The sequence below is a fragment of the Crotalus tigris genome, unplaced genomic scaffold, assembly GCF_016545835.1.
Source record: "Crotalus tigris isolate CLP2741 ecotype Arizona unplaced genomic scaffold, ASM1654583v1 scf7180000024419.1143555, whole genome shotgun sequence".
In the NCBI taxonomy this organism is placed as follows: Eukaryota; Metazoa; Chordata; class Lepidosauria; order Squamata; family Viperidae; genus Crotalus; species Crotalus tigris.
In genome coordinates this window covers 755,346-771,254 of record NW_024100585.1, presented here as the reverse complement: position 1 = coordinate 771,254, position 15,909 = coordinate 755,346, and the positions used below count along the sequence as shown (strand labels likewise).

Here is a 15,909-nt window from a genome sequence, read left to right as displayed (position 1 = left end):
AAGAAATCTTTGTTATTAACTGAATACAACCCCCCACCCCAGAAAAATAATCTAAACATAAAGAAACAAATAAAAAAGAAACAAAAACATACAGGACATATACTCACAGGAAACACATATTTGCACAAACGTTATATAAAACATTTCAATGAATAAAAAACATAATTCATTATAATTTTCCATAGCTAATCTATTTTGATAAGATATTGATTCACATGTTGCTGGTAACATTAGCTCTACAGTCTGTTAGAAGTCCTACATTTATATTCCCAATGCTGAACAATGCTTTTAGCTGTTAAGTAGGATTCCAAAACAGATTTTCTTTGTTCAGATTTCAAGTTGTGATGGGATAGGAATAGACTTCAAAAGAATGTAGACTTCTGAAAATATAGAATCTCAAAACTGAGTTCTTTCCAAAATGGAACAATTGTTGGACTCTGTAGAAACACTTGTTTAAATAAAGCATTAATTTCATTGCAGTTCCAACAACATACTATGCAATAGAGTCCAATAAATATGAAATATTATTTGTTGTTGAAAAAGATGTAATCTTTTTTGTAATCTTAGTTCTATTGAAGTTTTTGGTATTTTCCCAACATTTTAATAATTCTTTTGAAAAAAATATGGAAAAACAAAGAGAAAGGAAAATAATACATTTACATAAGTAAATGATTAAAAAATTTTCAAAACATTTTTGGAAAAGTCAAAACAAACTCATAGTGCATGAGGATCAGTGCCAGATCAACTGCTCTTCATGCCACTTAAAGTAAGCCTGTGATCTTCCTAATGATTGAATCCATGATCATCTCTGCTTAGTGTAGTGTAATTAGAATCACTACTTTTTATGATTAGATAATATAATTTATCAGTGAGGGTGCCCAACAGTATAGCCAGTTAGAAAATCACAATTTAATGCACTACCTGAATGCAATCAATCATTGAGTTATGCATTGTCTAGTTTTTGTTTTGGTTGAATATGTTACATTATGTGAATGACTCATTGTAGTTATAGAAACAATACTGAATATAACAATTTATGGCTTAGTTTAAGTAGTAATTTAGCCAGTTGTCATTTAGAGAATAAACCACAGTTTGATGTAACCATGGCTTAGAATATGTGACCTGAGCTAATTCTTTAATCAAGCTTACTGTTTATGTTGAATGACACTATCATTTTTCCTAGTCTTTATGCGAATTCTCAGACATTGAATATGGCAGAGTAACTGCAAGAACTAGAACTGACTATGTTATCACTTCATCTTTGGGTAGTAAAATAATGCAAATGCTTTTAAATCAGTTTTAAGAAGACCAGTTCAGGATATAGTTATGGCACCAGGCTAAAAATTGGGAAACTGTGAATTCTAGTCCTGCCTTAGGTACAAAGCCAACTGGGCAGCCTTGAGCCAGTCATTCTCTCTCAGCTCTAGGAAGGAAACAATGGCAAATCACTTCTGAAAAACCTTGCAAAGAAAAATGCAGAGTCTTGTCTGCATGGCAATTGCTAGGAGAAAAGACTGGATTGAAAGAATACACAAAAGACTTTCTGCATAGATTATTTCTTTTAGACTGAATTACTTGCTTATGAAATCAACTCAAAATTGTATTTAGAGATTATAATGCAACTTCAAGCTTAACTCTGAGTGCCTTGCTGTCTTAATGTTCTTAGGTAGGTGCTGCCTGAACAATGGAGCACAGGTTCACTTGACTTTGGGACAGAGGGTGTATCTAGATTCTATGTTGTTGTACTTTGAGCTGTTATCATACTTTATGGACTATATATCTATTTCTCAATGAGCTGCCTGAACATGATTGGAGCAAATCCTTATTCTAGTTTATATAATTTTTTGACGATGGTGATGATGATGATGATCAGTGGTCAAAACTTCAGCATCTGTATAAAATGATTTAATATCAAAACATCCTAACCATATTCTACCTATGATTATTAAAAAAAAATGATACAAAGTTTTTCAAATGAATTGGACCACAAAGATAATTAAAATAAATGAAGCAGAATATACATTTGATCATGTATGCACTCTGTTTTGGTTAATACTGGTTTATTTTCTTTTATACAAACATTCAGAAAGAGTGACAAAATATAGGGGCAAAGAGAGGGAGGGAGTCATTGCCCTGGACTTAGCGATGATCTGTACTTACAGAGCTTTTCTTTCTCCTTCTTCCTTCTTTTAACAGACACATATAGGTTTTGAAAAAGAGAGATACAGAACATGTTACATTACACCCATGCAACAGAGAATGTAAAAAATGGAGGTCAGATGATTATTTGGAAGGATCCTTGCATCACTGGGTTTCCAATCCATGGCTTTTTTCATCCCTGCCTTAAACAGAGCACTTTATAAAAAGTGACGTAGACACATACATGTTTAATTTTTGTATATTGTCTAATGGCTACAAATTTAAGGCATCCTAAGAGTTTGTTATTTTGCTGGTGAAATTTGTATCTCGTATGGGTAAGTTCCAAGAGGGAAGATTTCAGGCCATGTTGGGAGGAAGACTATGAGATCCAATGAAATGTTAAGTCAAAGGAACAATTCTTGCAGCTCTGGTTCTTCAAAACAGTTTTTGCTGTAAACGTTCTGAGGTTTTTCACTGTAGTTGTTATGCCTAGCAAGAAAAAGAGAGAAACATTTATGATCAAATAACCTGTAGTTAATCATAATCCAAAAGTAGTATTAGTTTTAAATTGGCACAGACATTTGGTAGACCATCAAGTATGTAGATAATTTTTAATCTTATAGCTAGTAAATACCACAGAGATTATTTGTATTCCAATTTCCATCCATCCTGCTGTCAGAGACAATTATAGCGTACTGTATGTGTACTCATTTGGACTATGGCAATTACCTTGTGGGAAAATCCAACTTTTATAAAAATTGATTTATTTCCACCAAAGCAGCCTGGAATAAATATCTACAATTGGGAAATGAGAAATGACTTTAAATTCCAGTTAAATTCCTTTTCCTACATCATAGTAATGAAGAATGATAAACTATGTGGCATTAACCGATCTTTCAGTGCTGAACTAAATTTGAATACGAGGTTCTTCTATTATGCATGTGGATATTAAAAAGTATGCAAATAATGAGCAGACATTTTCATAATAATTTTATTCTGCCTAAGTAGACACTAATTGTAAAAATATGCTGTTTATCTCAATGCGTAGATCATTAAGATTATATTATTCAAATACAATCATAGTATTAAAAAACTGTAGACTATACATATATTTGCAAAACTGGCTTTGCACTGTATAAATAGCTGTTAATTACAAATTAAATTTGCATTTATAGAGAAACTAGGGGGAATATGTAAGTAAATAAAATTAAAACCTGTTCCATGATATATTTTGAAAATGTTCAGTAACTTTACACAGTGCTCTGTAATCCTATGGTTTGCAGTTTGGACAGAAAACTGGCTAGGTCACTTCTTTCACAGTAGGCAACTTTCAACACATGCTCATTTCCTCATTGATAGTAGAAAGGACAATCTTAAAGAACAGCAATACCGTAAAAACTCTAATGAACCTGTCACTTTCCATTTCACTCTCCATATTCTCTAATTAAATATGAATACATGGTGTGACAAAAAGTTGCCACAAGTAGCTTGCTGGTTTTTTTTTAAATAATAACACTGCTAACTGCATTAATAGGACAGACAGCTGAATTTTGCCCCTGAAACTTGCACATATCATTTGTTTTGTTCTCAAAACCCAATCTAAACAATGCTTGTCATTTATTTCAACTATGGAACACTTTTCCTTTTAACTGATGGCTTGAATATGTGCTCAGTTACTATTGTCTATAGCAGGAGTGTCCAAACTTGGCAACTTTAAGCCTTGTGACTTTCAGCTCCTAGAATTGTGCTCAGTTACTATTCTCTATAGCAGGGGTCCTCACTCCTGCTAGAGTTGCTAAAGCTGCTAAAGTTGCCAAGGCTGGACACCCCTGGTCTATAGTTTGATGTGGTGATTAAGGTGTTAGGTTTAGAAATTAGGAGCATGTGTATTCTACTCGTCTCTTGGGCACAGAAACCATTGATCAATCATTTCCTCTTAGCCCAACTCACTTTGCAAGGTTTCTGTTGTGCAGAAAATAGGAAGAAACATTATGTATACCATCTTTGAGTTGTACAAAAAGAAGACAAGATATAAATAAAATAAATAAAATTCAAAACTCCACAAATAAATCAAAACCATGAGTTTAGCAAGTATACACCTACACGTATAGTAAAACAAAAGAAAAAATATAATGCTATTTGATTCACTGCAATTTTGTAAATATTGTATTCACTACTATTCAATTGAAGTTCATAAAGTCTTTCTGTTCATCTACTGCATTTTTTAGCCTCCATACAACTGCATCAAATTCATAGATAACCAGGTACTAAAAGCCCCATGTAGCTTCACGTTTTCTAGTTTGAAAATGAAAAAAAAGTTTTAATAAATGAAATATCCCTACATTTCTACATAAAAATGCTTAGGATGGCATGTAATATGGATGGTCCCTGATGGCTCTGCTGCTATTTTATGCAAGACATCCAGCATGGTAACACATCAGTTCTTGGGATAAATAAAAGCTGTGGGGCTTTTTGTCAGAACCATCACACAAAAACCATGGTTTAATCCTTTTATTCCATGTTCTATGATCTTGATGTCATTTTTAAAGGAATTGGGGGTTATCTGCCTAAAACTTACAGCTATTGTAAGTTTTGGATGTATACATAGACATGCCTAACCTCCTTGCAAATATGATACGTAATATAATTGTAATATGAAACCCAAACCACTTTGAAGGCTCACACCTTCAGCCTAATCCACTACATTTTAGAGTAGGTCATCTTGTTCTTTCTATTTCATAATGTCAGGATTAATTCCAAGATTTTTACAGTCCTTTCTGGAACTTCATCAAGCATGTGTTTTAACAATGAACCATACTGCTTAAAAGCTTCTTAGATAAACTATGGTTTTTTGTGTGTTGATTACATATAAAATGTTTTGTACATAGGCACCAAGTTGGGAATCTAAGAAATCAAAATTCAAAATTGTAGTTAAATAAATCCAGAAATGTTTGAGTTGGATATTGTAAATCTGCTATCTTTTGCCAGGTTTCATAATATATTTTCAAAGAGTAGTTTGCTCTATTTCAAGTAACTGAGCAAGAAAAATACTTCATACTCACCATGATTGCCTATTCTATATTTAAAACAAATTGTGGCCTTTCTAAGCTGATTTTCACAATGATCTAAACTTGTCCAGTTGAGAAGGCATCCCTGCTCCAACGTTTTCTATCTGGCAAATATTTTGTTTGCTCTAATTCCAAACCACACCACAGACACACATATTACATTTTGGGATAATACTTGCAAGCACTTTTGGGATAATAATAACACAGTCATGTTTCTATTGATTGCAGACAAAAGGCCAAAAATAAAATTTTCCTTACACTTTTTCCCCTTTAAGATTTACCCTATTTTTAGGAAAAACAATTAGTTATGAAACTGAAAGTTGAATTAACACTACCTATGAATTATATTTTGTTCACAGAATGTTCTACCGCAAAAGCAGTGGTGATACTATTTTTATCAACCCTCCAGCTGCCAACTTCCATGAGGTTCTGGAAAGTATCATGTTCTTTAGAGCAGCTTTTGAAATTTCCCATACTGTACTTTAGAGAAACTATTTTCCTTTCTTTCTCCTGGAAGAACTTTCACTGGATCCAAGTCTTTTCTACAAACAGAAGCTAACTTTCATTTATAGAATAGCATGTTCCGGATTTAAGCCAATATATAGTCAGTGTTTCCCATCAAACTATTAGTAATCATTTGTGAAAATTCTAACCTAACTCAGAAGACTCAGTTCTTATGGCTCACATTAAATTCTAAAGAGATAGGAACAAGCTGCTCTCAGATGAAGCTGAAAAAATGAAAAAGTGGTTTCACATATTGGGAAAAGCAAGGGCAGTCTTAGCCTCTATACTTGCATAATCTGTTTAATTACACCTTTAAAGGTCTATATTAAAAAATTGCTCCTGTCTTCAATGGTAGTGGGGAGAGAAGTAATGTAAAAATAGCAGCTTCAGTAAAGATGCTATAGTTCACAGTGGCATTTATTGAAGCACAAAGTTCATATTGTGCCCACTACAAATTGTAGTCATGTGTAGTGTTCCTTCTTTCCTACAAGTAATTCATACCAAGACTGCTTGCTGATAATAAATGGATATTGGTAATCTGAAAATATATGCCTAATGAAAAAAAGAAGTCTATTCATTTCTAAAAATGGACAGACTAATTTTGAGGACAACAAATATTGGTCCCTATGGATTCATTATGCAGTAAGTACAAAGGTAATAAAAGTAATATAATAGCTTTCATGAGAAACATATGAGAGATGCGATTTAATTACTTATTACAGATAAAACTTTCTCAATAGATAGATTAGAAAGACAGACAGATAGATAGATGAAAGATAGATGACTGACAGACAGAAAGACAGACAGATGGATATAGATGGATTTGTTTCTCAGGGTTTAATCATGTAGTGTGCATGCTGTATTAAACCCTGAGAAACAGAGGATTTATCTAGCTTTCTATCATCAGTCAGTCAGTCAGTCAGTCAGTCAGTCAGTCAGTCAGTCAGTCAGTCAGTCAGTCAGTATCTATCTATCTATCTATCTATCTATCTATCTATCTATCTATCTATCTATCTACCTACCTACCTACCTACCTACCTACCATCTTGAGTCATGAGCCATGGTGGCACAGTGGTTGGAATTCAGTACTGCAGGCTACTTCTGCTGCCTGCTGGCTGCCTGCAGTTTGAATCTTACCAGCTCAAGGTCGATTCAACCTTCCAAGCTCGGTAAAATGAGGACCCAGATTGCTGGGGGCAATATGTTGACTCTGTAAACTACTTAGAGAGGGCTGTAAAGCACTGTGAAGCAGTATAAAAGACTAAGTGCTATTGCTATCTTAGTAATCTCTGTCTGTATCATCTATGCATCTATGCGTCTATATCTTTATGTTATCTAGCTCTATCTATCTATCTATCTATCTATCTATCTATCTATCTATCTATCTATCTACCTACCTACCTACCTACCTACCTACCTACCTACCTACCTACCTACCTACCTATCTATCTATCTATCTATCTATCTATCTATCTATCTATCTATCCTGAAGTTGCATATGGAATTTTCCTCTAAATAAAAGCAAATATAACTCTGGAATTTTAAAATCTACAATAAATTTCATAACTTAAATGAAGACATTTTCCCCAAAATCTGTTGCTAAAATCATTTAACTTTTAATGTTATTACCATTCTTGTTTTATCATTGCCAACTTCTTTGTTATATTGGGTGATAAACTGCTAAAATAATGATGTTCCAAGAATCTGAACTACATAAAACTGCTGATTGCATTGAACCTTTTGGACAACTTTATAGTTCACCTCTTTTCCAAACAAGTGTCCAGTAAAAACTGAAATTGTGAGTTAGATCCAGACCTGTAGTCAGTGGAATTTTAGAATATAAAAAGAAGGGGGTTGTGGGGGCCTTTCGGTGATTTTATGGTAGCCTCAAAAAACTATTCTGAAGAATCTCTGGGGGAACTTAACTCTTGGAATAGAGGTAGACATGTTGAAAAGGATGCCAATAAATATACTACTACAGTACAATCATCTAAATTTCCATCCCAGTACAATTCCTACAAAAAACATATGTGCCTCTCCCTACCCTTGGGATACCAGTCAAGCAGAGATAATTAGTCATCATGTCCTCCCCTGTCCCATTGATGATAAAATCAGGGTCAAATTAATGGTGATAGAGGAACTCAAGGGCTTTAAACATCCAAATTCTTGCAGATATTTTTAAATAATAATAACAATAATAATAACAATAACAATAATAATAATAATAATAATAATAATAATAATAATAATAATAATAATAAAGTTGGAAGGGATCTTGGAAGTCATCTAGTCCAACCCCCTGCTCAGGCAGGAAACCCTATACCATTTCGGACAAATGGCTGTCCAGTCTCTTCTTAAGTTGCTAGTTTTGCTTTGTTGGCATTAAATATATGAAGGCATTTTTAAAGTTCTTAATTGTAGTCCTGGTTCTATTTTGATCTGATTTTCTGATATCTAGCATTCGTTTTATCATTTTTCTTATTTTGTCTTCTTATATGCTATGCTACATTGTTATGACTTGCGATTACAACAATAAACCTATTTATATAATTACTACTCTGGAGAATTAAGAAACTTTCCAAAACCGTGAGAGAAGTAAGGCTGACGGCTACAAGGAGAAAAGACATTTGGCAAAAATTGTTTATCAGCAGAAAACATTTCTTGGACATTGGTTGTCTCTCCAAATAGAAGTAGTATTTCATTCACAGAAATGCAAGTCTGGTTCCAACCAAGATATTTACATTTATGAAAAGAGGAAAACACTTTCATTTTGGCCTACTTAACATTATTTTTGCATTAGAAAATCAGAGTTCAAAGACAAGTTAGAAAGACCTGAGCCAATAGAGCATGAGTCAGACTTTCTCTGAATATAAGTGGAATGACTTGGCCTATGCATAAGAGGAAATTTAATTTCCATCCTTATCTGCTGTTTGACTTCCATTCAAAAGGCTACACAATACCAAACTGAACTAAAGGGCATTTTTGAATTTATGAGTACTAGTGTTTTTTTATTCACACTGTGCCATGGAACCATCAAGCTAGTTCAGTTATGAATACTAGCAACGATTTTTAAGAATTTATGATATCTTTTTAGCGGATCAAAATTTTGTTTTCTTGTACAATTATCATCAATTGTTTCATTAGCTCAGGCTATGAACAATTATAAACTGTAGATGCAATGAGAAAGTAATAAAAAGTAATAAAAATGTTTTCATTCTACATCAGGACATACCATGCATTGTTATCAAGGTGGTCTTCAATCAGCATGCGAGTGGAAAAACTGGTGTAGCTGGAACAAAGAGCCTAAGGAAGGACAACGCCTGTGTCAGTTGAAGGGCCATGCAGCAAGCTTTTCACATGCACAATGTACAGACAGGTATTAAAAAGGTAAGCCGATCAACAAATGGCCTGAACATCTATATTACAGTTTAGCATTCAAATAGGCATGCAGATAGAGAGCCAGTCTGGTGTTGTAGTTAAGGCATCAGGCTAGGAACCAGGAGACGGTGAGTTCTAATCCCATCTTGGCTACAAAGCTAGCTGGGTGACTTTGGACCAGTCAATTTCTCTCAGCTCTAGGAAGGAGATAATGGTGAACCACTTCTGAAAAACCTTGCTAAAAAAACAGCAGGGACGTGTCCAGTCTATTCCCCAAGAATTGGACATGACTGAAAGGAAGAAAGAAAAAAAGCATGCAGAATCTTCAGTGTCTAACTAGAATCCCTAGAAAACAGGATGTCCTTTTGGCACACAATAATAATTTTCTACCTTAATGACAAGATTGAATTTCACTGGACAGTGTCTATAACATTATCGGTTAAAAAAAAAAAGAAATATTGCTGATATCTGGCACTGGCTCACATCTATCAATAAAGCTGAAACCAGATAGCTTTGAAATAATGCTTTTAGAAGAAATGAATGTTGCAAATATTTTGTAAAAAAGAGTGTTTCACCCATACATTCCATAATGATAATTAGTCAAAATAAACAGATGCAGAATGCCATCAAAACAGACCCTCCCCCCTCTAAAAGAAATAAGAACAAAAAATTATAGGTCTTCTCTTGGCATTTTTGAAAATATACACATTCTCCTGACCACAAATTGTCATTTCTTTCATTTAACTCTCACTAAATCTCTTTATAATAACAGGATGGGCAACTTTTTAATGACTGAGGGCATGGAACCAGTGATGCAAAATAGGTGTGGGCACACCACATCCAGACAAACTGAGATTTTCCTTTTTTTTTTTCTCTTGATTTTTGGGAGAAGATTGGGTTTGTAAAAATTAGAAAATGCTGGTTTAGGACTTATGCTATAGTTTGAGAATGTTTCTTATCTTGAAATTGCAGAAAACCATGTCATCAGTTTTCAGCAATCAAGTTGGGAGGGGTATTGGGGTACCACATAAATCAAAAGGTGCTTGGATCCCTGATGCAGTCTTAGGTTCAAAGACTTCTGTTGATCACTTATATATGATTTCAACAATCTTGATCTGTAGAAAAATGTATCATTTGCCCTGCCTTTCAGTACACTTTGGCTTCTTAGTCTCCTTTAACACACATCTTCATTATTAGAACCAACATGGAGGTAAGGTATACTTTATTCATATAAATGTTAGTTTAGTTCAATACTTTAGAAAATCATTTTAAGGCTTAATTTTTTAAACAAAAACACTGACTTTCTGTGAAAGCTTACTCTTTATTTAAAAACTTTCTTTATAAAATATAATCCTTGCATTTTCTTGGAATGGGACTGTAAAATATGATCCACTCAGTTTTTTTTTTTTAATCAAAACTGGCTTCTAAGTCTCCTGATCAGGAGTATGCAACTTCTGTTGACTCCAGGATTATTGGGATTTGAGCTGCATACCAATGGATGGGACCAAGTCCTCAAATGGACATGAGATTTGGGGACACTGCCTTTTTAAATGGAGAAAAGGTCATCTGAGGTAGCCCATTTTGCTGCTTAAAATCAAACTTCTCTCCTACTGTCCACCCACCCACTGAACTTTCTTTTTTTCCTACCATTTCTATTGGATAGGGGATTTGGGATCCAGCAAAAAATGCTGGCAAATTGAATCTATCCTATGCTACTGGCACCTCTGTTCTAGACAAAACTTGCTTTATCCCTCTGTTGTCTTTCTTCCATATCTTTCATCTCTGTGGCAGAATTCTATTTGGAATTCTTTCTCCTTTCTTTGGATCTCTAGAAGCAAATTATACATCCACAAGTCCCATAATTTGAGTATTTTCCCTGGTAGTTATCATTCCTATAAATAAAGGTTGAACTTTACCTTCCTAATTCTGATCCTTTTGCCTCACTTCTGGTGCAGCATTACCCAATGCTTTATAGCTACCCTATTCTTGTACATCATCTACTTCTTTGTAAGTCAATCACATTTTTTTTTTTTACAATGGATTAATCTCCAACATGCAGTCTCAATTGCTCTATGGCTCATACATTATAGTCAATATAAATAAACTATTTTAAATAATTATATAATAGCTGGTAACTTCTCCAAGTAAGCCACTGTGTTCCATGGATGGGTTTTTGGGTCTCTCCCCCCCCCCAGCATAAATGCTGAAACAGAAAGATTTGCACTTGTATAGAAAAGAAAATAATTCAAAGCTGGAACATGTTAGTCCATATGAATGTTTTAACACATTATAATAGCTGCCAAGCACAGCATTTAGGTAAGGGAAACAGAATGTAACACCATGCTTGGGTCCCCTGGTGCTTCATATATTTATACTTTAGAATTTCTTCATATGGTTGTATTCCTATTTCTGATTTAACAGCATTGCCTGGATATGCCTCTCTAATAATATTTCTATAATATATTCCAAATAAAATATTTATTACTCTTATCCAATCATCTCTCTCTCTCTCTCTCTCTCCATATATAAAATATAGAATATTTTATCTTTTGCTGAGAGGCTTGGATTTTAAGAACCATCTACATAAAAACTATTCCTGGTCTGAATTCATACCAAAGCAAAATGATGAGATATTCCTTTCCTCTTTGACCTATATATAAGACAAAACACTCTTGATATTTCTTCTCTGCACTGGAGAATGCAAGCTGACTTTTACTGTCATCACTTCATCCAGGCAAATATAAAAGTTTGCATTATGATCCACATTTTTGAAAAAGTTCAATCAGAAATCTTTGCGTTACACCCTTTCTAATTTTTTCTTGCCTCCTTCCCTATGTTCCCACATCATCATTTACCTCTCCTAAGTTCCCCCAGTGATGATGACCTGATACTAATTTAATGCTGCAATGCATATATCATTATTTTGGGCATTCATTTTTGGCAGAAATTATTGATGAAAGCACAATGATTCCCTCAACCCTTTATAATAACTCACTGGTTTATTTTTTCCTTTTGTAGAAGTTGCTGAATTTCCCTTGCTATCTGTGGCTTTTCTTCCTAATGAGGTAAAGGGTGATGAGGTCTTGATTAAACTTGAAGACTGATAATTATTATTATTGTTCTGATTGCCACTCAGGGTCTCCATTATGGATCGAAATGTTCCAAATGGACGTTTCTGCTGGTCCCCAGTGTCAGCGTTGGGTATTGGCCGCGGAAGAGATTTATTCTGCTCTTTGTCCTTCTCCCCATTTAAACCAATCTCTGTTTGCTCTAACTGTACCACAGGCTCCTCAAATGTCACTCTGAGTTTTGAGTTCTGAGCAGTCCTGCGTTTTGAAGAGGGAGACTTGAGGGCACTCTTGGGACTCGTGGCTACTTTGGGAGCCATCATGGTATCAGGATTGGCTTGACAGGGGTCTCCCCCAACCTGGCTTTGAGACACAGTTCCAACCTGATAGTGGGATTCATTATCAGGGTCACTACTTTCAGAAGTGGGAGAAGGGCTGTGACCATCCACTGATTTTGAGGTTTTAATTCCAAAAGGAAACCGGCGTCCAGATGCCAAAGCATGTTTCTTAATCATGAGATGCAAATTCTCAGTGCTTTCAGTATTTTCCACAATAGGCCGTGGCCTGGGCTTATCAATTCTTTTCACAGGTGTGTTCTTTTGGTCTTCTGAATTATTTGAATCTGTGTCAGATTCACTGAGGGACCTGTGCATTAGCTGCTTCAGTCTTGCTAATTTCAGTTCCTTTTTCTCCAATGGCACCTTCTTTGTATTCTTGGAAGTCTGAACGTCCTGAAATTCTAAGGACAGTTTTTCCTGCATGCAGACATTCTCAGAGATTTCTTTCCCCAGCAGCTGGCGCAGGATTTTGTCAGAATCGTCTTCTTTCATTTTGGGCTGCTTAGGGTGGTGAGTTCCTGCATTGCCAAGAATCTGAATCCCATCATGAGTGTTCAGTTTACTTTTTGGTGGAGTCACATCATCTGTATCAGATTGTTTCCACTGAGGTTTGCCAGAAGTGGGTGATGATGGTGAACTTCAGTGGAGAAAGAAAGAAAAAATTAGTACAGTAGACCACAATCAAAATTATACAGACACAACATGGATGTTTCCATTACATTTTCTCCCCCTTTCCTATGCATTCTATTGCCTTCTATTTTTGACCCCATCCACTTGGAATATATTATGGACTTGCACATTTATGCTACATTTAAGAATGTAAGTCTATTTGCAAGCTAGGATCTATTATTTCCCAGTTTTTGCTAACCTCCCACAGAAGAATTTTATAATACACATTTATATTAGATGTTGATAGAGTAAGCTTGTGAGTTAAAATCTAATATATTTTATTATAATCATCAGAATTTTGACTGCATGGGAATCGTAATAATACTATTAATAGTCAACAACAATATTAACATCATTACTAGCAAAAAAAATTATGCCTCAGAATTTATAATTCAATTGATAGTCCTTATGTTAACACTGGAAAAGACATTGGGAAAGGGGGAGAGGAGCAGACTATCTATAAATATTCTTCTCTCCATTATATTCAAATTTAATATGAGTAGAGCAGTATAGCTGATTTCCATTCCATTTTTACATATCCAAATGCTTCTGAATACTCTGAGGAAGTTTAGATGAAGAGGTTAAACGAGTGATCTGAAACAACCTTCTCCTTCTCGGCATGGAGTGTCTCCAGATGGGCAGATCAAGTATCAGGTCAGGATTCTTAGCAATGACCAGAATTTGGCTAGAATATTAAAATTTACATTTTGGACAGCAACTACATTGGTGTGGTGGAATTTGCAGCTGAAGTGGGGTAGGGTGGGAAGAGTTAAGAAACTGGCTAATCTGGAATCCCTGAGGGGGGAGAAGTGATGGTGAGCAGATTCTCCTAATCCTGGAATGCTTATCTGGTTGTTCTGTAGTGATTACAGCTGATTTTTGTAAATAGGTGAATAGCAATAGACATACTGCTCTGCTCAATTCTTAGTGTTGTTCTGATTCCTTGCACTGATCTCAGCAGACTAACTACACTTACTACAGAACCAAATAATGTGGATTTAGATATAGTTTAGTAGCTTGGAACTTCTCAAAAATTTATGTATGCTACAAATACACAATATTGGAGAAATTACTGCCTTCTTCTCAAGTTTCCCTTTTTATATTATGCATTTCTGTAGAAGCAAAGTAATCGTAGTTTTGCATTTGACACATCAGAACCTCTTCTCTATTTTGCATTCAATATGAATTTCTATCACATGACATTTCTGATACATACTTTATAACTCAGATTACTAAAAATTTAGTTGAAGCGTAACTTCTCTGTGCAATAATTATGAGAAATACCTGTTCAGAAACTGAACCCCACTTTTATAAGCCTAGTTACCTTGACTGTGATTTGCCATCTGTCCTCTGAGTGTCTAGAAGCCGCTGGAGTTGGTTCTGTAAACCCACACGCTCTGCTGTCTGTCTGGAAAAAATATTAAATTGTTATGCTATTTTTGTTCCTAAAAAAAGCTGCCCATCAATGTACTAAAAGAGGCACAATTGTTTTCAGTAAACATCCCTTTAAAAAAGGCCTTGCTCATTTCTAATTTAAGGGGTGCACTCAGACAACATATACAAATGCCAACATACACAAAAGAGAACTCTGTTCTGCAAATTGCTTCTAATCCTTGTGACAACACTTTGATCATTTTATTGAACCTTCTGAAAGTTGCGTGCATTATATATATTATTTATTATTAGCAATGATGTTGGTGTCAATTGTGAGATTAGAATTAGAAGGAACAGAGTGCTTTGGAATTCACAACTAGGAATTTACTGGGGTCTGATTAAATCAGAGTCCCGGAAATTTGGCAGTACTTTCCTTGAACTCTTTTACCAATGAATTGAGAGAAAATTTAGTTTAAATTTAGTTTTTTTAAATATTACATAGGCAGTAAATTTTTTACTTGTCTACTTAATGTAGTCTTGATGGATGGACAAGCAATCCTCAACTTACAACCTCTACTGAGCCCAACATTTCTATTGCTAAGTGAGATAATTGTTAAGTGAGTTTTGTCCCTGCAGGATAACTCAAGAGAGGAACAAGTGAATTGCCGTGAGCCATGTCTTGCTTTAGATTTTGAACTGTATCAAGTTAGAAGTCCTAGAGCAGGGGTGGGGAACCTTGGCTCTTTTATGACTTGTGGACTTCAACTCCCAGAATTCCTGAGCCTCCCAGGAATTCTGGGAGTTGAAGTCCACAAGTCATAAAAGAACCAAGGTTTCCCACCCCTGTCCTAGAGGCTGGGGTGAACTATAATTCTACTTGTGCCTCTCTCAAGTTACCTGCATTGAATTATCCCATGGTGAGTGGTCCCATGGTGAGTTGGCCAGGGCAAGTGGACCAGAATGAGTTGGCTGGAGCAAGTTGGCTGTGATGAGTTGGCCCATTCCAATTTGGAATGTAAAAAAGTTCAGAAAGTTTTAATATAATATTAAAGAAATTTGAAATTAGCTCATCATGGCAGCAACATATAATAATGAAAAAACTTGCAATTAATTTTTTTAAATGTGAAATGTATTCTTCCATTTCTCTCATGGTAGATAGTCATTTAGTAGAGAGCAAGTACACTTATTCAGCATTCATCTGGAATGATGTGACTCACCAAACACAAAATGAGGGTGAACTGAGTCCAGTGCTTATAAGTCAAAACTAAAGAGAGAAAGCAGTATACTTTATACCAAATAAGTTTATAGAGTTGCTAGCAACACAGAACCGATATCTAGAATTTTCTGCTTCATAGATTATATGAATAGATT

At 34.9% G+C, this 15,909-nt stretch overlaps 1 protein-coding gene across 3 annotated transcripts in view; it reads right to left on the bottom strand.

The window, feature by feature from the left end:
- Positions 1-2,027: 2,027 nt before the first annotated feature.
- The window catches only part of LOC120301983 (synuclein alpha interacting protein), a 119,696-nt gene continuing 105,814 nt past the window's right edge, over positions 2,028-15,909 (bottom strand). For 2 of the 3 annotated variants that reach the window (XM_039329856.1, XM_039329857.1), the window contains exons 9-12: positions 14,489-14,572; positions 12,085-13,132; positions 8,944-9,014; positions 2,028-2,628 (exon numbers count right to left, since the gene is read on the bottom strand). In XM_039329856.1, coding sequence (XP_039185790.1) covers positions 2,544-2,628; positions 8,944-9,014; positions 12,085-13,132; positions 14,489-14,572 — 1,288 coding nt within the window. In that variant the 3' untranslated portion in view covers positions 2,028-2,543. The remainder of the gene's footprint in view (positions 2,629-8,943; positions 9,015-12,084; positions 13,133-14,488; positions 14,573-15,909) is intronic. The other variant, XM_039329859.1, reaches the window with a different exon arrangement.